General features: G+C 52.9%; 2 protein-coding genes across 3 annotated transcripts; one reads left to right on the forward strand and one right to left on the reverse strand.

Moving 5' to 3' along the window:
- The first annotated feature begins 4,992 nt into the window (after positions 1–4,992).
- On the forward strand, positions 4,993–11,711 carry Syde1 (synapse defective Rho GTPase homolog 1). Its single transcript, XM_004632627.3, has 8 exons — positions 4,993–5,121; positions 6,551–6,877; positions 7,009–7,653; positions 7,829–8,043; positions 8,802–8,928; positions 9,143–9,303; positions 9,870–10,095; positions 10,385–11,711. The coding sequence occupies exons 1-8, from the start codon at positions 5,034–5,036 to the stop codon at positions 10,783–10,785; spliced, it is 2,190 nt and encodes a 729-aa protein (XP_004632684.1). The 5' UTR covers positions 4,993–5,033; the 3' UTR covers positions 10,786–11,711.
- Positions 11,712–11,719: 8 nt separating this feature from the next.
- Positions 11,720–21,264, reverse strand: Ilvbl (ilvB acetolactate synthase like). 2 transcript variants are annotated; one of them, XM_023716965.1, is made up of 16 exons: positions 21,168–21,264; positions 20,356–20,509; positions 18,744–18,945; positions 18,483–18,610; positions 18,258–18,396; positions 18,067–18,178; positions 16,771–16,870; positions 16,558–16,655; positions 16,304–16,440; positions 14,535–14,669; positions 13,093–13,207; positions 12,841–13,010; positions 12,697–12,767; positions 12,548–12,619; positions 12,303–12,408; positions 11,720–12,182 (listed from the first exon to the last, which is right to left on the reverse strand). In XM_023716965.1, exons 2-16 carry the CDS (start codon positions 20,497–20,499, stop codon positions 12,004–12,006), a joined length of 1,908 nt encoding a protein of 635 aa, XP_023572733.1. In that variant the 5' UTR covers positions 20,500–20,509; positions 21,168–21,264; the 3' UTR covers positions 11,720–12,003. The 2 variants fall into 2 exon arrangements, with proteins under 2 accessions (XP_023572733.1, XP_023572734.1); XM_023716966.1 differs by lacking the exon at positions 21,168–21,264 and adding an exon at positions 20,894–21,151.
- Positions 21,265–23,381: the final 2,117 nt, after the last annotated feature.

Consider the following 23,381-nt stretch of genomic DNA (forward strand, 5'->3'; position numbering starts at 1 on the left):
CCTGAGAAAATCAACTTAGAGGAGGAAAGGTTTATTTTGGTTCACTGTTTTAGAGGTGTCAATCATGGTCAGTAGCTGCTTTGCTTTCAGGCCTGTAGTGAGGCAGAAACACCAGAGCAAAATCAAGCAGCCAGAAGCAGAGTGACAGAGACAGCCAGCAAGGAAGGAGGTTAGGGACAAAAGGTTCTCTTCAAAGCCACACTGCAGTGACATGTTCTATCCAATGAGGTCCCATCCCCTAAAATAAGCCCACTGACCTATGAACTCAAGGATGGACTCTCCTATTGCCAGTGTTGGAGCCCTTATGATCCAAATGCTTCCCAAAGTCCCAGCTGTCTACATGCTGCATTGGAGGACCAAGCCCCCAAAGAGACGCGCCTCTGTTGGGAGCTGTGGAAGCTGGAAATTGATCCTATGTGGGAGGGCAGGATGAGGCCTCTTGGCCTAAAGCTGTCAAGCTACCTCAGTCTTGAGAAAAGCATTCTGCCTGGACATTGTTGCCTATTAGTCACTAAGCAACCTTGTGTGTTACAACTTTGCAAAGCTATAAACACCCCTACTGTTGTTTGGGGATCCTTTGCCAATCACACATAGCCCACCACCTGACCTTAACTATTAACTCATCTTTGTTTTCTAGATCTTCTCCCCATTTTCTCCAGAGGACTATGGAGACACCAACAAACCGCTACAAGCCTCTGGTTCATTTCATATCTAAATCACAACAGGGGACCTATCCCCACAGACACGAGGCCACCCCCATAGCTTTTGTAACAGAGATTATTCTTCCCTTTAGACAAATGGGGAAACCTAGGCCAAGGGAAAATGTCTTTTTATTCCCCTACCCCCTTTTATTTTGTTCTTTATTTTGGGGCTTCTTTTGTGTGTGTGTGTGTGTGTGTGTGTGTGTGTGTGTGTGTCCCGCTCAGCCCACCAGGGGGCAGGGCGGGCTGGCATGTGGTGCTGGGGGATTGAACCGCGGTCCCTGTGCTTTGCTAAGCTTGTTCTAAGTAGGTGCTTTAGACCACTAAGCCATCTCACCAGCCCATATTTTGGGCTTCTATATAAGAAATATGCAATATTTAAGGGTTTTGTTTTGTTTTGTTTTGTTTTTTTAGCTTTTGTGTCTGATTCACTTCACTTAATATTATGGTCTCAAGGTGCATCCATTCTCCTACAAATTACTCGTTTAGTTTTCTTCATAAGGTAAAATAGTATTCCAATGTGTGTGAACCACATCTTCATTATCTATTCATCATGGACATATAGGCTGCTTCCAAGATTTAGCTATTGCAAACTGTGCTGCTATAAATCTGAGGATGTATGTATCACTATAATATGATACTTTCAGGAAGATATCTAGAGGGGGAATAGCTGGGTGGAAAAGAACTTCCTGTTTTAGTGTTTTGAGGAATCTCCATGCTGATTTTTCTTTTTTTTTTTTTTTTTTTGAACCGGGATTGAACTCAGGCCCTTGTTCTTGCCAGGCAAGTGCTTGTTCTACTGAGCCATCTCCCCGGCCCCAATCCATGCTGATTTTTCATAGTAGTTTATGTTTACATCTCTACCAACAATGAAGCAGGGCTCCTTTTGCCCCTCAGCCTTATCGGCATTTGTTATTAGACTTCTTGGTGATAGCTCAGAATGTCTTTCTTTGGCATCTCCTGAAACCTAAGCCTGAAACACAGGCTCGGCCACAGGTGGTGTACATGAGGAGTGATCCATCAGGACATGCTAGCACAAAGAGTGGAGAAAAGGAAGCAAGGGTCAGTAAAAGATATATTATGAAGCAAATTTCCAAGGCGAGCAGCTGGATCTCAGTCCCATGGGACAGTGTAGCACACGCTCCTCAGGCATCTCACAGCAAGCATGAGGGAGCTGGGGGACGTATCTACCAACTCTCTTTGCCACAAAGGTACAGAATTCTGCTGAACTCTAACCATCCCTCTCCACCTGCATTTGTTCTTTCAATAAATTCCTGTATGTGCCAGGGTGTGGTTAATCCATTGAGCACCAAATGCACAGCACATTGAGCCTGCAGCTAGTGAAGACATTTGGAAGAAAGAAAACATACACACACATACACACACACACACACACATACACACACACTTAAAACTGTACTTCAGTTCCAAAATACATAATAATTTACAGACTTTATTAAACATGAAAAAACATTCACAACCATTTCATAATATACAATTTGCAAATAATTTAGTCTTCTTTATCAAGAATTACAACCTGCAGTTAGGGACATAGCTCAGTGACACTGGTGCCTGCCTGGCAAGCACAACGTCCTGAGTTTGGTTCCCAGTAGCAAACAAAACTAAACAAAAGAATTATAGCCCATGATTAACTAAATGAGCTACATGTAGGCAAATAAATGCAATAAAAAAGACAAAGATTCTGTTGAATAGGTTTAAAAATAATAAATACCATATGGCATAAGAGGGTTTTCTCTTTTGTTTTTGTTTTGTTTTGTTTTGTTTTGTTTTGTTTTGTTTTTATTATGTAACTCAGGCTGGCCTTAAACTTCTAGGCTCAAGGATCCTTGTACTTCACTCTCCTGAGTATCTAGGATGACAGAAATCTATCACTGCACCCAGTTTGAAGGTGTTTCTTAGTTATTTGATGTAACTAAGAAATAGGACCAATGACTGCTCCTCTGAGGCTCTAGGGTACCCTAGATCTGTCACTCACATAGATGTGTAAAGTCTTAACTTCTAACCCTCCCCCCACTGTCAACCACTGCCACAAGACATCTAAGAAAGGAGGAGGGTGCTCCCCACCACCACTTTTCCAAACTTCACAAACACAGCTATCCAAAAAAAAAAAAATTGAACAAAGCCTAATGGATATAAGGAACACTAACACATTTACCAACATACACACAATACGAATAAAAAAACACAGAAAAGAATGATCAGAAAGAACATTTGAGGAAATGATAGCCCAAAACTTCCCAGAGTTGATGAAAGACATGAATTTACATATCCAAGAAGCTCAAGGAACTCCAAGTAGAATAAACAGAACCATAGTGAGATATGAAACATATATATATCCCTATATCCAGGGATCCTTCATGGCACCTGATTGCCTGTGTGAGAAGTGAGCAACACATAAGCTGTACCTGGATGAGAAAAAAAAATGAACAAATCACTCAACTATTAAAATTCAAGATGTGGTATACTAAGAGAAAGGAAATAGAATAATTAATAACAGCGAGACAGCTGACAGAAAAAGAGCCTCCAAAGAGGTACCATGGTACCTAAAACACATATCCAATCCTGTATCCATCCAAGCTCATGAAACATAACTTCCATCGAGAGATGTTGGTCTATGTCCCCTATCCTTGATGCTGTAAACGACAAGTGTGTCGGATGGTTAATCCTGTCAACTTAATTAGCTTGAAAGATACCTGGGACATTTAAAATGTACACTTCTGGGTGTGTCTGGGTGGGTCATTGGTCATGATCTTGAGGAATACCTGGTCCCCAGCCCCTTTCTCTCAGGCTCTTCTGTGCTTGCTCTGTTCTTGGCTATCAAAATAGGTTGCCCCATTTTCCCCTCCATGTCCTTCCACCCTGCCATTTCTGCCTTGAAGCCAGCTAACCATGGACTAAACCCTCTGAAACTATGAGTCAAATTAAAGCCTTTCTCCTTTAAATGGTAAGTGGTGGGTGTTTCATCTCAGACACAAAAAGATAATCAGCACAAAGAGTAATGCCAAGTTCTATCACAAAAGGTAATGTTACTTCTGCCTTGTTTATTTTTGGAGCCCTGAGTAGCTAAAAAGCCCAAGGACCCAAGGCAACCATACTGAAAGTAGCAGGAGAACACACGAAAAGGCTTGTGTAGCTGCCCTAGTCCACAGCTGCAGTAGAGACTGCTGCCCATTGCAGGCATGCGCAATGATGAGGGCATGGTGTACCCCCCAGGGCTTCATGCACCAGAAAATTGGTCTCCAGTGTGGCCATGTTAAGGGATGGGGCCAAGAGAGGCTGTTAGGTCACTGGGCTGGGTCGCAGAAGGGATTAAGGCAGCTCTTGGGGATGAGCAGGTTGTTACAATAGTGAGCCCCACCCCAACTCCACAAAGCACTCTCTTACTTCTTGGCTGAGTATAGGATCTCTTGCCCCCTCTTCCCATCTTTCTCTCCTGCACTGTGGCCTGGCACCTTTGCCAGCACCAGGCTGATGAACTTCCAGAACTGTGCGTTAAACAAACCTCTTTGCTTTATAAAGTTGCCAGCTTTGGATCTTTCATTATCCTAATGAAAAACTGATTGATACAACAAATGATTGAAGATGTGTTCAGGGAAACCTGTTTCCCTCCTCCCATTTTTGTGCCGCCTGGCCAGGGAACCCTCTCCACGGAGTAGAGAGAGTAATACCAGTTCTGCCCTGTTGCTGTTCTGGACCCACAACAGCGGTGAACATCATAAAACGCCTCTTTACACCAAGTTTGGGGACAGTTTATTAAGACAACTGTAGAAACTGGATCGTAGACTAGGGGGGTTATTAGCAAGCTGGGTGAGGAGGGAGAGGCAGTAGTGGCATTGAGGAGACCAAGGAAGAGGCTCAGTGGAGAGCAGGCTATTGAACAGAATGATGTTAGGGCTTGGGCCAAGTTGAAGTCATGGATGGAAAGGAAAGAGAAAGCTTGGGTGTTGGGGGTACGTTTTGGAGGCAGACCAGATGTCATCATTCAGAGAGTGAGTAAGAGGGCAGGCTAGGGCCGGGCCTGTGCTACCGAATTCCCAATTGGAGCAGAGGGTAGCCTGCAGCCCCCATCCTGTCCCTCCAAGCCAGGGGCAACTACATCTCCCAGCAACCCGCTCGCCGGGGCAGCTGGAAGGGGAAGGGGAAAAAAAAAAAAAAAAAGTTTGGGCCAAGCATTCCCGGAATGCGCTTCCTGTCGGCTGGCCCGGGCGCTGGGCGGGCTGGAGGCCTGGGCGGGGCGCAAGGTGGGGCGGGGCATGGGGATGGGCAGGGGGACGCACTCAGCTCGCTTAGCTCGGCCACCCGGGCCCCAGCATGGCCGAGCCGCTACTGTGGAAAACGTTCTCTCGTCTGCGGGGCCGGGAGAAACTTCCCCGGAAAAAGTCAGATGCCAAGGAACGCGGTGAGGGGGCCGGGATGCAGCAGGGAAGGGAAGCAAGGAGCCGCGCGGGCGGCCTGGGGTGCCCGGATCCCCAGAGGAAGGACAGCTGGAGGGACATTGGCGCCCCATGGAGCCCCCTGCGGGCCGGGGAGCGCACGAGGTGCGCTGGGGTCCTGGGAGCCAGGAGCTGCGGGGATTAGGGGGCGCGGACCGTTATGTGCGGGCAGCCGGGATGGCTCCATGGGAGGCCCGGGAGGGGGCTCGCCCCGACAGGAAATGGGGTGGCGGGGAAGAGGGGCGGGAGGCCAGGACGCTGTGGGGGGGACACTCTGATGGGGAGAAGCCTTGCTCCTGCATCCCACAGCCTTCAAGCCACACACTGCTGCTGCTATGCCTGCTTTGGGCAGCCCGGGGAAGCTGTCCCCTTTATACAAATGGGGAAACTGAGGCACGTGGCGGTTTGGGTAGTTTGCACAGGGCTGGCAGAGTGAGTTAAACAGCGATTTGGCCTATGCTACTCATAAGAGACCTCTGAGAAGGGCTCCTGGGAGGTGGGAATCAGAGGTGGCAGGGGACGGGGTCAAGGAACAGTAAGGCATGACCCTTGGAAAACTGGAGCTGTATGGGACAGGAGGGGTCTGGGAAGGAGCCAGTTAAAGGAGAGCGCCTCCACCACTGCACAGACCTGACCTCTCCTCCCCGGCTCTTCCCAGAGATTCCAAGGTTCCCAGAGCCAGAGGGACGGGGGTGCCCACACATAAACACACACAGGAAATACTCAGTGATGTCAGACGGGATGGAGCAAACAGGAGACCACAAGGCCTTCACTGTGGGCTCTGGCCTCAGCTGAGGGACAGGACGCAGCCCAGGATAGGGGCAGAGCGTAGGCTGTAGGTGAAGTGCGTCTCCAGAGCAGCACTAGCTAGCATCTGCTCTGGGTTGTGAGCCTGGCAGGGACGTGGTGTCCGGGAAACCCCTAGCACACTGAGCCCCCTGGAGCCCTCCTGAAGGTGAGCACCACCCACGTCTCTCATCCAGGAGGATGCCACGGCTCAGGAAAGGGAAGGCACTTGCTGAAGTAAGCCTACCCTGTGGGCAGAGACAGGACCTCTGTGCTAGGATTCAGGAGAGGGCTGGAAGAGTAGAAGCCACATCCCAGGGCCTAAGGCCTAAGGACAGCTGACCTGGGCCCTGAGGCTAGAAGGACTTGGCCCTCTTTGGAATGCTAGGAACTGAGTTGGGGACCAACTGGCCTGTGGCTGCCCATTCCACACAAGACAGCAGTTCCCTAAGGGCAGTGACTGAGGCCTCAGGACAGGACAGGGCATCCCACGTGTCAACCAGTGGCACGGAATGAAGGTTAGTACTGAACTGATCGAGAAGAGCCCTGGGTTGGGGCTGTTTTGGGGGTTCTGGAGGCCTGCATCTCACTCCCTCTGCTCCCCTCCAGGCCGACCAGCCCAGCGCCCAGAGCCCACTCCACCCGTACCAGAGTTCCAGACCTTCAAAGGGTCCCAGGCTGGAGTAGAGGGGCTACCCAGCCCCGAGGAGCCCCGGAGCCCTGCATGGGGAGCATACTTGCAAAGTCTGGAGCCCAGCAGCCGAAGATGGGTGCTAGGAGGGGCCAAACCACCTGAGGAGGCTCCTCTGGGGCCAGGGCTACCTAGCAGTGGGGAACCTGCTGGCGAGATCTGGTACAATCCCATCCCTGAGGAAGACCCCAGACCTCCAGCACCTGAGCCAGCCTCCACTGAGCCAGAGAGCCCAACCCACCAAGGTAGGTGCAGTTATCACCCTGGTTACTACCTTCTCCCTCACATACCCCAGTAGCCACAGCCTCACCCCCATCCCCCAGATGACAATTCCAGGGGCCCAGGCTCTGAACCCTGAGGTCTGTTCTCCCTGCAGGCGCAGCTCCTGCCAGCCCCCCAACCAAAACCTCCCGCACCAAGTCGCCAGGCCCTGCCAGGCGCCTCTCCATGAAGATGAAGAAGCTGCCCGATCTTCGGCGCCGCCTGAGCCTGCGAGGCCCTAGGGCTGGCCGAGAGCGTGAGAGGGCTGCCCCAGCAGGCTCTGTCATCAGCCGCTATCATCTGGACAGCAGTGTGGGGGCCTCTGGGCGGACAGCAACAACTGGGGGCACTCGGAGCCCCAGGGCTGGGTACCTCAGTGATGGTGACTCCCCTGAGCGCCCAGTGGGGCCTCCATCATCCACTGCCTTCCAGCCCTATGAAGCAGGCCCAGCAGCCCGGGTGCCCCCAGCTGCACTCTGGGGCCGCCTCAGCCTGCACCTTTACGGGCTCAGGGGGCTGCGGCCAACACCAGGGGCCACCCCAAGAGACCTCTGCTGCCTGCTACAAGTGGATGGCGTGGCTCGAGCCCGCACAGGGCCCCTTCGCGGAGGGCCAGACTTCCTGCAGCTGGACCACACCTTCCACCTGGAGCTGGAGGCTGCCCGGTTGCTACGAGCCCTGGTGCTTGCTTGGGACCCTGGCGTGAGGCGGCACCGGCCCTGTGCTCAGGGCACTGTGCTGCTGCCCACAGTCTTCCGAGGTAGGACACAGGATTTAAGGAAAGAGGGACAGGGTAGCACCCAGTCCATGGTGCCCCCTCCCCTGAAAGTGCCCTGAGGTCTGGGATCTAAGGGGAAAGTATGACCTGGATTAGGAGGGGCCAGGACCCAGGAACCTTTTGGACACACGTTGCCCATATTCTCTTGTGTCCTCAGGCTGCCAGGCCCAGCAGCTGGCTGTCCGCTTGGAGCCCCAGGGGCTGCTCTATGCCAAGCTTACCCTGTCAGACCAGCAGGAAGCACCCACCACAGCTGAGCCCCGTGTCTTTGGGCTGCCCCTGCCGCTGCTGGTGGAGCGGGAGCAGCCCCCCGGCCAGGTGCCTCTCATCATCCAGAAGTGTGTTGCACAGATCGAGCGTCGAGGGCTGCGGGTGAGGCCCTTCCCTTCCCCATTGGTCCCCAGAATTTAGATCCAGTGCCCAGCATCCCCAGTGTGTGGACATCAGGCTTTCTACAGCCTAGGCTACTCCTAATTCAAACACCAGTCTAGACAGGCAGGAGAGCACAGCAGCTGGGCCAGAACCTGTGGTTCATCTATCCATATAATAATAGGACCTGGACCCTCCTGGAGCTCAGTCTCCTGGCAGAAAGATATGACTAATAGATCACAAAGGTAAAAGTGGCTTGGATGCTGGATGTGGTGGAGCGTGCCTTTAAAGCATTTGGGAGGCTGAGGCATGAGGATTACACAGAGTTTGAGGCCAGCCTGTGCCATGTAGTTCAAGGCCAACCTGAAATACATAGGAAGATCCTGTTCCCAAAGAAACCAAAACAAAAAACATGGCTTGGAAGTACCTTCCAAGGTACTTGGGGCTGCAAGAACTTAAGGCAGGACCTGACTTGACTGGGGTACTCAGGGAAGGCTTCCTGGAGGAGGACATGATAAGTGATCTGAGAAACAAAAGGAAGTGGTGCAAGCAGAAGGGTTATGAGGCCACACTGTCCAGGCAGCCAGGGTGAGACCCAGTGGCTGGTGTCACAGCAACAGAAACAGCCATGGAGGCTTTTTACAGCCAGTGCCACCCTCCCAGCCCATAGTGTCACCTTCCTGGCCAGACCTCCAGCCCCCACAGCAGTAGGCCCTGATTAGTGTGCAACCCAGTCGGACACCCTCTGTGCCCACCCCTAGGTAGTGGGCTTGTACCGTCTATGTGGCTCAGCAGCAGTGAAGAAAGAGCTGCGGGATGCCTTTGAGCGGGACAGTGCGGCTGTCTGCCTCTCAGAGGACTTGTACCCTGACATCAATGTCATCACAGGTCAGCATCACCCCATCACCTTTTCGGGCTCATCTCCTTTCAACTCGCAGCTCAAGGCAGGGCTGGTGGCCTGCTGAGCCCTCTGGTCTAACCCTGTTTGCACTCTTCTGCACCTGTTCTCCTCCTCTTCCCCCCTACTCCCAGTCCCAGAGGGAACCCCCTCCCAGCTTGGAAACCATTGATGCCCTGACCACAGGGGGTCCTGTGTCCACAGGCATCCTCAAGGATTATCTTCGAGAGTTGCCCACCCCACTCATCACCCAGCCCCTTTATCAGGTGGTCCTGGAGGCCATGGCCCAAGGGCACCCAAGGAGAAGTCCCCCAAGTCCTGAGGGCACCAGAGGGCTTCTCAACTGCCTACCAGATGTGGAAAGGGTGAGTTGGCAGGAGTGGTGGAAAACGGGATGGGCAATACCAGAAGAGCACTTCACCCCTCCTGAGCCTGTGATGGGTGGACATGAACTTGTGGGACCAACACACACCTACAAAGCAGGTACTACTGGTAGTTTCATAGATCAGGGAACCAAGGCCCAGAGCAGTTGAGTGAGTTGCCCAAAGGTGCACAGCCATAATATGTTAAAAATATAAACTCTAAACACAGGCCTGCCAACTTGCCACAAGGGAAGATCCTGGCTGTAGAATCTTAAGTCCTTTCTCTCTCTGCACTTCAATGCCTTCAATTGTAAAATGGCATTCATGATAACCCTCTTAACCCACAGCAGTGGGTTGGAATCTCAGCTCTACCACTCCAAACTTAAATTGCCCTTGGCTTCCATCTGCCCTTTAGCTAAATGGAATCAACCAAATAGCTTGGCCACCTTACAACTGTGAGACCTTAGACCTCAGTTTCCCCACCCTGGGTCACCTTAGTTTCCCACAGGTGTGACACAGCCCCGACTCTGCCTGCCTCATGTCCTCCCTCCCTCACAACCCTCTCCCAGGCCACACTGACTCTTCTCTTGAACCACCTGCGCCTCGTCTCTTCCTTCCACGCCCACAACCGCATGACCCCACAGAACCTGGCAGTATGTTTTGGGCCTGTGCTGCTGCCGGCGCGCCAGGCACCTGCCCGGCCCCGCATTCGCGGCTGCGGCCCAGGCGTCACCAGTGCGGTGGACTTCAAGCGCCACATCGAAGTGTTACATTACCTGCTGCAATCTTGGCCAGGTAGGCACGCTCCAGGCTTAGGCCACTAATCCGGGTGGGCTGTTATGGTAAGGCCTTCATGAGCATCCAATCAGAGTCTGGTAAGGGATGCCACACCCCTCTCTTAGATCTGACCAATCCGCTCTTGATGCGGCCAGCGGCCCCGCCTCTCAATGTGCCAATAGGAAACCGATTGCCTAAGCAACCAATTCGGCCCCTACCAATGAAATCCTATTCCGGGCCAAGGCCTTGCCTTCCCAAACGGACTAGCTGTGTGCAGCCATCTCAAGCGCTTCCTCTGCCCCCTCAGATCCTCACCCATCCGCAGAGGCTCCCGACGTCGCACCATACTTGAGGCCCAAACGACAGCCATCCCTGCACCTGCCACTTGCAGGCCCGGAGGTGGTGACTCGACCTCGCGGTCGCGGAGGCCCAGAGAGCCCCCCAAGCAACCGTTATGCTGGGGACTGGAGCGTTTGTGGGCGGGACTTCTTGCCCTGTGGGCGGGACTTCCTCTCTGGGCCTGACTACGACCACGTGACGGGCAGTGACAGCGAGGACGAGGACGAAGCTGAAGAGCAAAGAGATGCTGCAGACTTCGAAGATGAGTTTGATGCGCCCTTCAATCCACACCTGAATCTCAAAGATTTTGATGCCCTCATCCTGGACCTGGAGAGAGAGCTCTCCAAGCAAATAAATGTATGCCTCTGAACCCATGGAGCAGGGCGGGACCCTGGTTACTAAGGCAGGGCCTTTAGTGACCTAAGGACCAGATGTGTTGCTTAGGCGGAGCTCCTGGTTGCTAGGGGAGTTGCCAAGTGACCAGCCTCCCAGTCGAAAAGTCATTCCCAGTTTCGAAAGTGCCTTTATTCAGGCCCTAGTTGTAAAGGCCAGGCACAGGACTTCAGACACTAGAGGTTGTGGCCATCTTTCCCAAGCACCGGGTCTTCTTCGCCTCTTGTTTGCAAAAGGCAGTTCTGCTTGCTAGGCTGGCCTCTCTTGCCACACCTGTTACTGTGACTGTCACCCTGGGGTGCTGAGCTGCCCCTAGTCAGTCCTCTTGCTGCCAACCAAATCAGTATTAGCTTTGAGCACTGCACTGTTTCTCCCTCCTTTGGAGGACCCAAGGACTATCATGAAGTGTTGTGTGAGGGCGGGCAGCCCCTGTCCTGCACTCCAGCTGGATAGGGGCAGCCTGGATCTTCTAGAAAAACAGCTGGTTTCCCCACCCTCCTTTCCAGGGAAGACCCCATGATAGGCCTCCACCTAGCCAATGGAGAGAGGGGGCAGTCTGGGCCACTGCCCTCCTCTCCTTCCCCTCCCTACCCCTGAAAAAATTGAGCACTTAGCCCCTTCCTTGCAGAGGGGCCCCCCACCTGGTGTGTCAGGCTGGGGCACTTTGGTACGAAACCTATTTATTGCCTCCGTGCATGTGTGTGTCTGCGTCTGAGAACTGGTGTGTATGGACCTGTCTAAAGAGCGGATTGTGGGACTCTTCCAGGGACCACAGAAGTGGGGAGATTTCAACCAGCTATGTACCCCAAAATCCCAAGTAATCCAGTGGGAAAATAAGGTCCCCTCCCTGTCTCCCTCCTTTTTCCCTCACCTCCATCTTTGTGGACAATAAATCAATATGCACAGGTTTTGTGACTCAGTCCTTGGGTCCATGTGGGCCAGAAGTGGTTTATTTGGTCTGTAAGAGCAGAGGGGAGATGTGCAGTTAGGTCTGTGGAGACAAAGGCCCGTAGCTCTGCAAGGTTGCCAAGATGCTGCTGGCAGCTGTGATCCTCCAGCCCCTCAGCTCAGAGGGTTGTGAGGTCACTAGCCTCACAGGATAGATAGGTCCAGCGCAGGCAAGGGTAAGACTCTAGACCAGCCAGTCACAGTCCAGGTGCAGGAAGGAAGCCAAGCATACTGACCCTGGAGGCCCTATACGGAAATGGAGCCATCGCGGAAGTCCGTCCTCCCAATGAGGATGTTGACCACAACCGGGTGACCATCTTGGCACTGCTGCTGGCCATCACGCAGTACCTTGACCACCTGGTCCTCATTCTCCCGTGAGAGCAGCAGGCCCCGGGCCCCCAGACCAATGGCTGCCTTGTGATAATCTAAAAGAGATCAAGTCAGACCCAGCCCACTATGTAGCCAGCCCAGGAGAGGAACATAAGCCCCACAAGGCCCAAAATAGGACCTGTCAATTCTACCCATACACTCCCTGCCCATCTCACCAGTGTAGGCCAGGCCACAGGCCACGTTGCTGCCCAATCTGGGCACCTGCTCCCGAGAAATCTGGGTCCAACCTGCATCATTCCCTATCAAGGCTATCACTGGGATCTGCAGGAAAAGATGAGTCAGGCCACAGCCTTCACCCCACACGACCAGCTAGCCACACATCAAGGCCTCTGGCTAGCAAACAATGCCACCCCACCTCAGGACCCTGGGCTCTAAGCTTCCCTTGGGACAGCCCAGTTACCTTATGTCTGACAAATGTATCAAACTCAATGAGGCTGTACCCAAAGGCTCCATCCCCAAAGAGGCACCAGACCTGGTAGGGGGCAACCAAGGATGGTTAAGTGTTTAATGGCCCAAAAGGCACCAAGTCTCCTACACCCAGTGCCTCACCTCAGCATCCGGCTGGCACAACTTGGCCCCAAGCGCAAACCCTGCACCAACTCCCAGAGTCCCAAAGGCCCCTAGAAAGACAAAGAGCAACTAACTGCAGGTTCCAGAAGGTGAAAGGTGCTCCTGGTATGGGCCCTTCCTTACCAGGATCGAGCCAACGCAGGGGGCCACGGGGCTGTACGAGATAGGCAGCAGTGGCCACAAAGTCCCCACCATCAACCACGAGAAATGAGTTGTCAGGCAGAGTTTCCTCCACCAGCTGCAGTACCCGTACTGGGTTCAGGTGCTGGGCTACGGGCCTTGCTGCCTTCTCCCTGCAATGGGTTGATGAGGATCAGCAGGGTCACCCACAGCCTGCTGGGAAAGCCCTTCCCATTCTGCTCCCCACAGACCCACCGGTAGGTCTGCTCCTTCTGCCGGTCAGCTTCCCGCAGCTCCTCTACCCAATCGGTGGCCCACATCTGACCCTGAAGGCCTTGCACCAGCTTCAGTATAAAGGAGCCCACATCTCCTGGTGGAAGAAGAGGCCATAGTTGCAGAGCAGTGGCTTCCTCCTACCCTCCAGGGCCAGAAGCCAGAAGACAGCAAGAAGCCAACAGCAACATCCAAGCAGAGAAGATGGAAGAAGGCCAGGTCTGTTGCTAGGGCAAAGCAGATGAAAGGCACCCCGGGGCCTGCCAAAACCAGGCGAAGGCAGTCTAGACGAGAAGGGAGCAGGGAAATGAGAGAGCACAGAGCGCTCGAACCCGAACCCAAGTTGGACCCATCATCCCCTAGTCCCTCCCACTTCACAAAGTCCTATCAATTCAGCCTCCAAAATGCACTGATAAAAACGGCTCCCCTGGGGGCTGGGGAAGCAGAGTAGCACAGCACTTGCTTCACACGCACCAGGCCCAAAACACACAAGAAAACCTGCTCCAACCATCAAGCAGAGGTCTCAAGAACAGGCGTGCAGGCAGTCACAGCTTTGATCAGTGCAGGAAAGGCATAAACAGCCTAAGGAGGGTTTCTCGCCATTCTACTTGGAAATGATCAAGTGGGTGCTCAGAAGTGTTTGGCTTCTCACCCAGTCCATCCTTACTCCGGGCCCTGCCATTCCCGTCCTGGTTTTTTTCAGCAGCCCAGCCCTACCTCTGCCTATCCTGCCGCCCACTGCCCACCAGCTGCTGGGGTGGACCTTCCCAAACAAACACAAAGATGCCACTTCTTGGGGGCTGGAGAGATGGCTCAGTGGTCTAAAGCACCTACTTGGAACAGGCTTGGCAAAGCACAGGGACCGCGGTTCGATCCCCCAGCACCACATGCCAGCCAGCCCCGCCCCCTGGTGGGCTGAGCTGGCCACACACGTACACACACTAAATAAAAATGTAATAAATAAATAATTAAAAAAAAAAGAATCTGAGTTCAATCCCTGATTCCGCAAAAAATAAAGTAAAATATATAAAAAAAAAAAAGATGCCACTTCTTCTCTGCTTAACCCAAGAGTACCTGTCACCTATGAGAGAGTCTTCAAGAGATTCAATATCTTTAGAACCACCGGCTAAACAGGCCACGGAAGGGGAGTGAAATCGAGAGACAGGATGACAGCAAAGCTCAGGCACCCGTGAGCCTCCTGTCTTAAGGGCCATGGGCAGCATGGCAGAGTCTGTCCCTGGGCAGGTGATGACGTGCACATTTCCCTCTCTACCCTCCTCCCATTTCTCCCTACAAAGGTCTGAGAGCCAAGTATGTGTCTCTGGTTATATGGGCCTTCGTCTCTGACACCCAACTCAAGGCAGCTGCAGTATAAGCCAGGAAGAGAAGGACCACGTATGTGGTGGGAACATCACAGAGCTCACCCTGCACTGCCTCCTGGGGCTTCCAGAAGATGTCTGAGTTGAGCAACATCTCCTCCCTATTCCGATTGACGACAATAATCTTGCTGTGGCGGCTCAGGACACGGCCGTAGGAGAGGCGGAAGTCACACACAGTTCCTGGGGCGAGGGGCAGGATATTAGTACACAGAGGCCCAGCATCCAGGGCAATGCCCACAACCTCACCTCAGATCCACTGTTACTATTAAAGGGTCTCTCTGCTTTTTTTTTTTTTTTTTTTTTTGCTTTAAAAAATTTTTACTTATTTATTTTTCCTCTCTCCCCCTATGGCATCTTTCCTGTGGCACTAAGAAAGACCTTCCAGCCAGGGGAGCCTGGTAGCAAAAGCAGCCACCACCAGGGTCAGGGTTCCTCACCCTTCACTACCGCCGTGCCTCCCTGCATTTTTTGCAATAACCCTGCAGCTCTCAAATCAGAGCTGACTCAGGAGTGGCTCTTGTCAACAGCTTGTGGCAGAAGCCATGGGTGACCATTCCCAATCTGTTTTAAAAACAGATCTGAAAAGGTCTCAAGAGCTGGGAGTGCAGCTTAGTATACAGCATTTGCCTAGCATGTGTGAGGCCCTGGATTCCATCCCCAGCACTGGAAGAAAATGAAGGAAAGAAGGAAAGAGAGGGGGAGAAAAAGGAGAGGGGAGGGGAAAAAGGAGAGAGTTAAGGGAAACAAGGGGAAAGGAAGAGTGTTTCTCACTCCCACTAAGGGGTTCATCCAGCCTGGGCTGGCCTGCTGGAGGGCAGAGCACAGCAGGCACCGGGTGCAGGTGGAGGCAGCTGAAGCACTCTGGGCCCTGCACGGCCAGCCAACCCCAGACAGACAGACAGACAGACAGACAAGCCCCAGCCCCACCTGGATCACACAGCAGCCTCCCTGCTGATGTGATGCCCAATCTCATGAACAAGCCAAGCAAATCCAAAGGTGAAGTGGTCTTTTCTTATGTTTTCATGTCTTCATTTCACAGTGCTGATGGTGGAGCCCAGCCCATGCTAAGCATGCATCTATCACGAAGCTCAAACCCCGGCCCCACGTGTTGAGAAACCACGAAAGCACGCTAAACCCTTGAGTTTGGGGATGGCTGCCACAGTCTCGCATGACAGAAGCACATTTCCACCAACAACACACACACACACACCACTAAGCAACGACACTGCCTTGTGGCACAGTAGCTACCTTGGTTTGTGTAAGTGCATTTGGTGATGTTCACATGACAACAAAAGGGACTCATGACACACTTCTCTGAATGCATAGCCCTGTCACTAAGCAATGTGAGACGACACACAGCAAGAGCTTAGTCAGCTGTGGTGGTGCCACCTGGGAGGCTGAGGCAGGAGGAACAGAAGTTCAAGCCCAACCTGGTCAATTTATAGACTTAGGTAACCCAGTCTCAAAATAAAAAATAAAAAAGGATTGAGATGTAGCTCAGTAGGAAGTCCTTGAGTTCATCCCTAGTACTGACGAAGAGGCTGGGGGCTGGGGGCTGTGCCTATGATGCATATACCAGGATTCAAAACATTTTATGTGCGTGAGACGCAGTAGGCACCGACAAGGTGTTTGTCCTGGGGGAGGCTGTGTGAAGCTTCACTTGAATTGCAAGTTCAGGGTTGTTCCAAGCCTTTGAAATGGGAAGGAGGTAAAGGTAGAGGAAAGAGGATGAGGTAACAGGCCAGCGGGGCACCAGGGAACAGGGGCCATCACAGTGGGGAGGGGCTCCTGGAGAGAGAGAGGCTGTGGCCCACCTGCCAGGATGACAACATCTGCCTTCTTCAGGGCTGCGCCACGGTTCTGCCGGATGTGGAGGGGGTGGTTGCGGCCCAGCAGCCCCCGTGCCATCCCCCCTAAGAAGCAGGGGATGCCTAGCGTCTCCACAGCAGCCCTGAACATCCAGGCAGAGCAGAGGTCAGTGTAGCCAAGGGCCAGCCCCCTCCCAGCAAGGCACCAGAAGACCAGGGACCAGGGACATGATGCTGGTGGCAGGACTGGGGCTTCTCACCGAAGCTTGCTGGCAGGTGTCGGGGGCAATAGCGCTTGGCTGCCAAGCAGCAGCAGGGGCCGCTTGGCCCTACTCAGGGTCTCCACACAGCGCTGAACCTAATACAAGAGTTAGGGTGGAAGGGGTCACCACAGCCCCCAGGCTTAGCTCAGGGAAAGGGTCTGTAGGTCCTGGCTGGTTAGGAGTCCTACGCAGGGGCGGGAGATGATTCACCTGCTGAGGGGATGCCTGGGGGATGTCCAGGGGCAGGGGCCCCGCGGGCTGAGGCTCCCACGCACCAGCAAAGAGGTTAGCCAGGCAATTCTGTAAATACCTGTGGGAGAAGAGGAAAGAGCTAAGGAGGCGAGTCACAGGGATTCCAGGAGCTAAGGAAATCCAGGGGCTAGGAAGGAGCTGGAAGCACAAGAGAAGGGACAGGGTAGACACGGAATGACCTAGAGCAGTGATGGCAAACCTTTTAGACCTTTCAATGATAGCAAAAAGCTGGCTGTGGCACATGTGCCACAGATTCACCACCACTGACCCAAAGACTCCAAGTGGCTGAGTCTCCATTTGTTGGCCCCAGAAGCCTTACAGGCCGCGCCAACTGGACACAGCACTGCTACAGCAACAGGCAACTCAAGCCTGTGTGCCTAGAAGGGGGCCATGACTGCAGGTCAGGACTCAGCTTCAACCATCTACCACGTCAGTAATAATACACTCCGCAAAACACACAACCTGTGGGAGTTACCAATGTCATCCTCTCCGGCTTCTTACAATGCTTGTCTCCTTATTCACTGGGCTCTGTGTGGGGCCCCTGGAGACACACAGGGAAATTTTTTCCAGGTCTTGCCCTCAAGGCACACTCAATCCAGTTAGAAACAGGCCCAGGAGCAATGGCAGGAAGTGGTCAGGGCTCAGAGCCAAGAGCCTGCTTTGTCTACAGAGTTAGGATTGCAGGAAAAAAAGATAAAGTCAAAGAAAGGGAATGAAAAAGAAGAAAGAGACAGCTTTGCAAAGGACAGCAAGAAAGAGAAGAAAAGGAAGAAAGAAAAACAAGGGAAGAAAGTGACCAACAAGCCAGAGAGCAAAATATTAAGAACACGGCCACAGAACAAAATCACTACTGTTCAAACCTGCCTTCAAGCACTTCTCATGTATGGAGGGCACAGGGACCCATCTGGCTGAAGAGGCCACCCAAGCCTGTCCTAGGACCTGGCACATCACTGGGGCTTAGTAAACATTTGGAAGGGAAGGAGTGGAACTAGGCAGAAGGAGCCCTCCAAGCTCACCCCCTGTTCAGCTGCTGCCACAAAGGCTGCCTGTTGCTTTATCCAACCCATCAAGTCCAGCCCTGTCTCAGGACCTTTGGACATGCTGTTCTGCCTCAATTTCTCTCCCCACAGCTGGCCCCTCCTGGGCCATATGCAAACCAGTGAAGAAGTCAAGGGAGGGTGGGTGTACAGAAAGAAAAGGCTGCAGGAGACAGCAGGGGACAGAAGGGGGCGCAATGGGAATGGCATTATTCACCAAGAAATCACTACACCCGTGAGGCCCTTTGGTGGCTTGGCTGGCACCATCTCCTTCTGGACCATGAAGTAAGGGTACAGCACATCAAGAGGTAGCTCCACAAACACAGGACCTGTGGGTATGGAGAAGAAGCTGAGCCTGGGGCACTGTGCCCAGCCCCTGATCACTGCCCAGCACCCTGCCCAACCTACCTGGGGTACCTGACTGGGCAGCAGCCATCGCAGCCCTCAGAGTGGGCACAATGTCCCGCACTCTCCGCACAGATGCACAGAACTTGCAGAGTGGCCGAAAGAGGGACATCTGATCGATGGCCTGGAGCGCACCCCGTTTCTGGTGGCAACAGGGTAGGACAGTTACTGTGGGAGACCCCAGAGCCTTCCTCCTGGGATTCCCACCACCCCGCAATTACTGGGTACCTGCAGCAACGTACTAGCAGCTCCACCCAGAAGCAGGATCGGGGACTGCGCCACCTGAGCATTCTTCACCGCGGTCACCGTGTTAGTGAGACCAGGACCCGCTGTCACTGCTGCCACACCCACAGTCCCTGGAACACACCCCATTGTGGCCACGCCCATCCTCGTTGCCAACCTCCTACACCCACAGATCCCAGGCCTGTCACTCTCAGATGCCTATGCCACTGTCCCACCAGCTGCCAGCCTTCTCTGCACCACCCTCACCTGTTATGCGAGCCACAGCATCTGCAGCAAATACAGCTGTGACCTCGTGGCGTGTGTCCACCACGCGGATGCCCAGCTTCTCACAGGCCACCAACAGCGGAGAAATGTGCCCACCAACCAGTGTGAAGAGGAACCTCACACCATGGGCCCTTAGCACGGCTGCCACATTCTCCCCACCATGCCGGACACTCGTCTCATCCACCTGGGCCACCAGAGAAAAGAGCAAGATGGTCACGCAGCCAGACCCAATTATCCAGCACTGAGGGAGGCTGAAGCAGGAGGATCGCAAGTATGAGTCACAGTGGGGCAACCTAGTGAGACTCTAATTCAAAATAAATAAAAAGGGCAGATGTAGCTCAGTGGTAAAGCATTCTTGGATTTGACCAAAAACAAAAACATTATCAGGGGCGTGACACAGGCAGCTGGGAGAATGGACAGAAACAGCTCTCCCAAGAAGGGAGAGGAAGTCAGAAAAACTCAGGTATTGGTTAAATAGTTAAACACACACTATACTATAGGTTAGGCAGGGCTTTTCAGAGCAGGGTTTATAATCTGATCAAAGCCTCTTGTTTTTATATTTCTTGTGCAGATAAGAACACCAAGGTTTGCCCAAGAAAGATGCAAAGTCCAACAGAACCCACATTCTTAATCACTACACTGTTATACTGCATGCCTCAGAGATGTGGGGAAATCAGGAGGCGAGGATAGGAAAGGTGTGAATATTGAAGGCAGGAGAGTTTGGCCAGGGTAGTAAGCTACAAGCTGGGCCTCCGGCCTGCTGTGATGTCCCTGCATGGCATGCACCTGTGCTGGTAACTCCAGCCTACATAGCTCTTTCCCAACACTGCTGAGCAGGTCTGGGTCCTGCTGACACCAAAGCACCTGCCCGTATAAACTGCATGGAGAACCCTGAGCCCCAGCAGCCACAGAGCCAGAAATCGCCACACATCTCCAGGTCAGCAGCACTGCTCTTGACTGGAATAAGGACAGGAGAAGGAGAACAGATCACCTTCTCACAGAGAAGCGAGCAGTTCAGAGAGAGACCTGTGAGGTCATCTGTTCCCAAACAGATCTGGGGAAAACTACGAAACACCCACTCTGGCCAAACAGGTCATCTGCAGCAGACTGCTGAACCTCTCCAGGCCTCCGTCTCCTCTTGTGGAAATATGCACAGAAACAGCGGCAAATGCTTTTAGGGAGGTGGTAAGGGATATGTAAGAAAATCCTCTAAAGCATTAAGCTTGGCAGTGGACAACTGTCACTCCCTCTCCTCACCTCTGCTTCAGCCCATTGATCCCGCTGTTTTTAAGAATCACAATCCTACTGTGTCTCTGCTCTGCAAAAAGGGCTCAAGCCCCAGGGTAAGGAGGTAGGGCAGGGCGTGACTGCCCAGGCAATGGTTGCTTCCCTTATCTCTGATTAATGGCAAAGTCCAGGGCGCATATATGCCGTAGCAATGGGGCAAAGCCCTGAATAGAAACTCCCAGCTAACCACTCTGGACTAGTCAGGACTCGTTTTCTCTCCCCTGTAAACTGAGCCAGCCAGTAGGGGTACTCTAACACCCTCCTTCTTTGGCACCCCTCAGCCAGCCTCCCTCCAGTGCCCTGGCACCTTGTGCATCAGCTGATACAAAAGCCCGAGTCTGTAAGCAGCCCCCAGCAGGGCAGCCACCAGCGTCCCGCATGCCAGAAGCAGGAACAAGAAAAAGGAACCTTCCTCAGGGGCGGCGGCGACGGCGGCAGCGGGGTTCTTCATGAGGCTGCACCTAAGGGAAACAGAGTAGTGCTAATACTGGGGCAAGACACATCACCTAAGCCGGAAGAGGGCGCGTCCCCACTTCGCGAGTCTTGGACCACGCCCCTCGCTGCCAGCTTCCGCGCGGCCACGCCCCCAACTCAGTCAGGCCACGCCCCACACGCTTGACTGGGCAAGGCCACCTGAGGCCAGGCCACGCCTCTCGCGAAGGTGGGGGTAAGAGGCAGTCAGAGCAAGGACAGCCTAGGGGAGGCGGGACTTGCATACAAGCGGCCGATAGAGACAGGGCTCTTATGGGTGTCCCCCACCCTTATGTCACAGACACTCAAACTAGGCTACCACGAGTAAATGTAATGACAACAGCATCAAAACAAAGTGTTTCTTTCGCACGTACCTGTATATCAATTTATGGACAGGAAGCCCCACCCCTCGTTTACACAGGACTCAAGAATCTCAGCCCCCGGGGTGAGCCCGCCCCAAGTCTTCAACTAGCGACACGGAGCCACGCCCCCCCCAGCTTGGCGCGTGCGACCCTCTGCCCAAGCCACGCTTCTGCCCTTTACAAAGCAAGGAGCTCGAGCATGACTCTCCACCCCAAGCCTTGAGCGCAGAGCAAATAGCAACAGGATGCTTCTCCAGCGCTGAATCGACCTTCAACCTTCACCTACAAGAAGCAGCCCTAACTCCAGCGGAATTCGGCGCCCTCTGCATCACATGACACAGGCGTCCGCCCGCGCTCCTTTCCCCTACTTGGCTCGGCGGCCTCCGTAGTCCAGCCTGATGCGCATGCGCAGAATCGGAACCAAACTCCGAGGACCACCTTCAAGAGCAATAGCTTTATTGGCCGCTTCGTGTGTTGTCCCCGCCTCCCCTCGCCTTTCATTGGCTTGCGCTGCAGACCTCACGTCTCCTTCACTTTTTATCAGGAGCGCAGGTCCGCCTTCCCCACTATCCCGGCCATACCCTCCTTAACATTTTGCTAGGCCTGACAGACACCCGAAAACCACCATCTGGGAGCCTATTCCCCGAAAGCGGTGGGCAGAAGCGTTGCCACGCTCTCGCTCGCGATCCCGCCCCTATAGGCGCCGCCCCCTGGTGGACCCTGGAGTTCCTCCTTAAGTGCCGCAGCGAGCTCCTCAAAATGCAAAGGTTGCTGGTGACCGACCTTATTCAATAGTATTGTAACTGTCTGGCTCCTGGAACGTGATCTCCCTGTCAGGAAAGGAGGAGTCGTTCCTACACCGAGACCTGGCTTCTGTTTTTGCTAATATACCTCCGTAAATTAGCTATATTTAATGAGTTCAATTTTCTGTTGAACACAGTCTAAACAGGCTCTTCCTAACTGTTCTGGATTATTCCTCAACAGACTCCAAATCCGTTACTCGACCTCGTATTTCTCACTCAGCCCCGCTTTCCAGAGCAATCTGAGGGAGTCTTTCCTGCCTGGCACTATTTAGGGAGAACCCATAACTAACAGGATAAAACACAAACTTCCTGAAAGGGTCTTCCAGGATCAAGTGAAGTCCCAAACCCAATACTGAAATAGCGTTCATTACTATTTGATCAAGCATGTATTATATGCGAGAGGCTGACCCAGGCTTGGTGGTGCATGCCTGTCATTGCAGCACTCTGGAAGGCTGCAAGTTTAAGTCCAGCCTCGACAAGTTAAAAGTTAGGGGATGTAGCTCAGTCAAAGGCCCTGAGTTCAATTCCTCATTACTGAAGGAAAAAGTGAGAGTTTCGTGCGTTTTTCTCAGATTAGCTCACTTAATCTTGACAGCACCCCTATAGGAGAGGCTGACTATGCTATTTTACAGATAAGGAATATGGAACACAGAGTTCTTATGCAGGATCACACAGCTCGTAAGTACTAAGAACTTACGAGCAGGCAGAGCAGCCTGATTCTGCACAGTGGGAGCACCCCAAAGTGGGGACTGTGTTCCAGCCAGGTCTGGCTTCCCCGTGCCCGTGCAGGGTGTACCTTTTGACACCCACTCGGATTCTCTTGCATCTGCCCCTTAGATGCAGCACTTGTATCTCTTTATCAAATCTCTCTGCCCACCAAAACCAATCTGATTCAGTAGTGCAACAAGCCAGAGGGCTGAGGAATTCATGCCTCCCTCCCGCGGAGCAGCCCTCAATCCACGACATCAGTGACTACATACCCAAGGTTCCACTCTTTGGATGGGTCCACTCACAGATGTGCTTCTACTCAGGGAATGTGCTTGGTACCACCCTCTTCAGGGGCTACCTCCACCTCCCAGCTCTTCCCACTCCCTTGCTACAGTTCTCCCAGATCATCTAACTGACATCTCCAGCTTGCTTAGGCCCCATCCAAAAAATGGGGTCTAAGACTCATAGCTTGGTAGGAGGCATATGCATTTCGTTTTTTCATGGGGGGAGGGATGCAGAACTGGGGATTTGAACTCAAGCTGTATTCTACACCATATTATATAAGAAGTCACATTTTGATGTACAATATCAGTTACACATTTTCTAATGTACTCTAAAATAAGTACATCATATATCAGGGATAGTGGCACACCGCTGTAATCCCAGCACTCTGGGAAGCTGAGACAGGAGGATCCCAAGTCAGCCTGGAAAGCTTAATGACTTAGCAAAGACCTATCTAAAAATAAAAATTGGTTTCCGGCGGTCGCGCGCTCTTTTCTAGGGACGGTAGAGCCTGGGTAGCGTCGCCGTTACTCTGCGGAGAGGACTGTTGGTATTGGCGAAGTCGAAGTTAGGACTGGAGGCACTTTGCTGTCTTCAATCAAGTTGAGGGTATAAAAATGCAGAGCAATAAGACCTTTAACTTGGAGAAGCAGAACCATACTCCAAGGAAGCACCATCAGCATCACCACCAGCAGCATCAGCAGCAG

The sequence above is a fragment of the Octodon degus genome, unplaced genomic scaffold (assembly GCF_000260255.1).
Source record: "Octodon degus isolate 3935 unplaced genomic scaffold, OctDeg1.0 scaffold00050, whole genome shotgun sequence".
In the NCBI taxonomy this organism is placed as follows: domain Eukaryota; kingdom Metazoa; phylum Chordata; class Mammalia; order Rodentia; family Octodontidae; genus Octodon; species Octodon degus.

Bases quoted from the DNA above. Each gene is read 5' to 3' on its own strand.
- Ilvbl (XM_023716965.1), bottom strand. From the start codon at position 20,499: ATGAAGAACCCCGCTGCCGCCGTCGCCGCCGCCCCTGAGGAAGGTTCC. The intron at 18,946-20,355 runs GTGCCAGGGCAC...CTGGTGGCCCAG, and splicing joins TGTATCAGCTGATGCACAAG to GTGGATGAGACGAGTGTCCG. The intron at 12,620-12,696 runs GTGAGGCACTGG...GCCCCCTACCAG, and splicing joins TGTGCCAGCCGGATGCTGAG to GTCTGGTGCCTCTTTGGGGA.
- Syde1 (XM_004632627.3), top strand. From the start codon at position 5,034: ATGGCCGAGCCGCTACTGTGGAAAACGTTCTCTCGTCTGCGGGGCCGG. The intron at 7,654-7,828 runs GTAGGACACAGG...TTGTGTCCTCAG, and splicing joins GCTGCCCACAGTCTTCCGAG to GCTGCCAGGCCCAGCAGCTG. The intron at 8,044-8,801 runs GTGAGGCCCTTC...GCCCACCCCTAG, and splicing joins TCGAGCGTCGAGGGCTGCGG to GTAGTGGGCTTGTACCGTCT.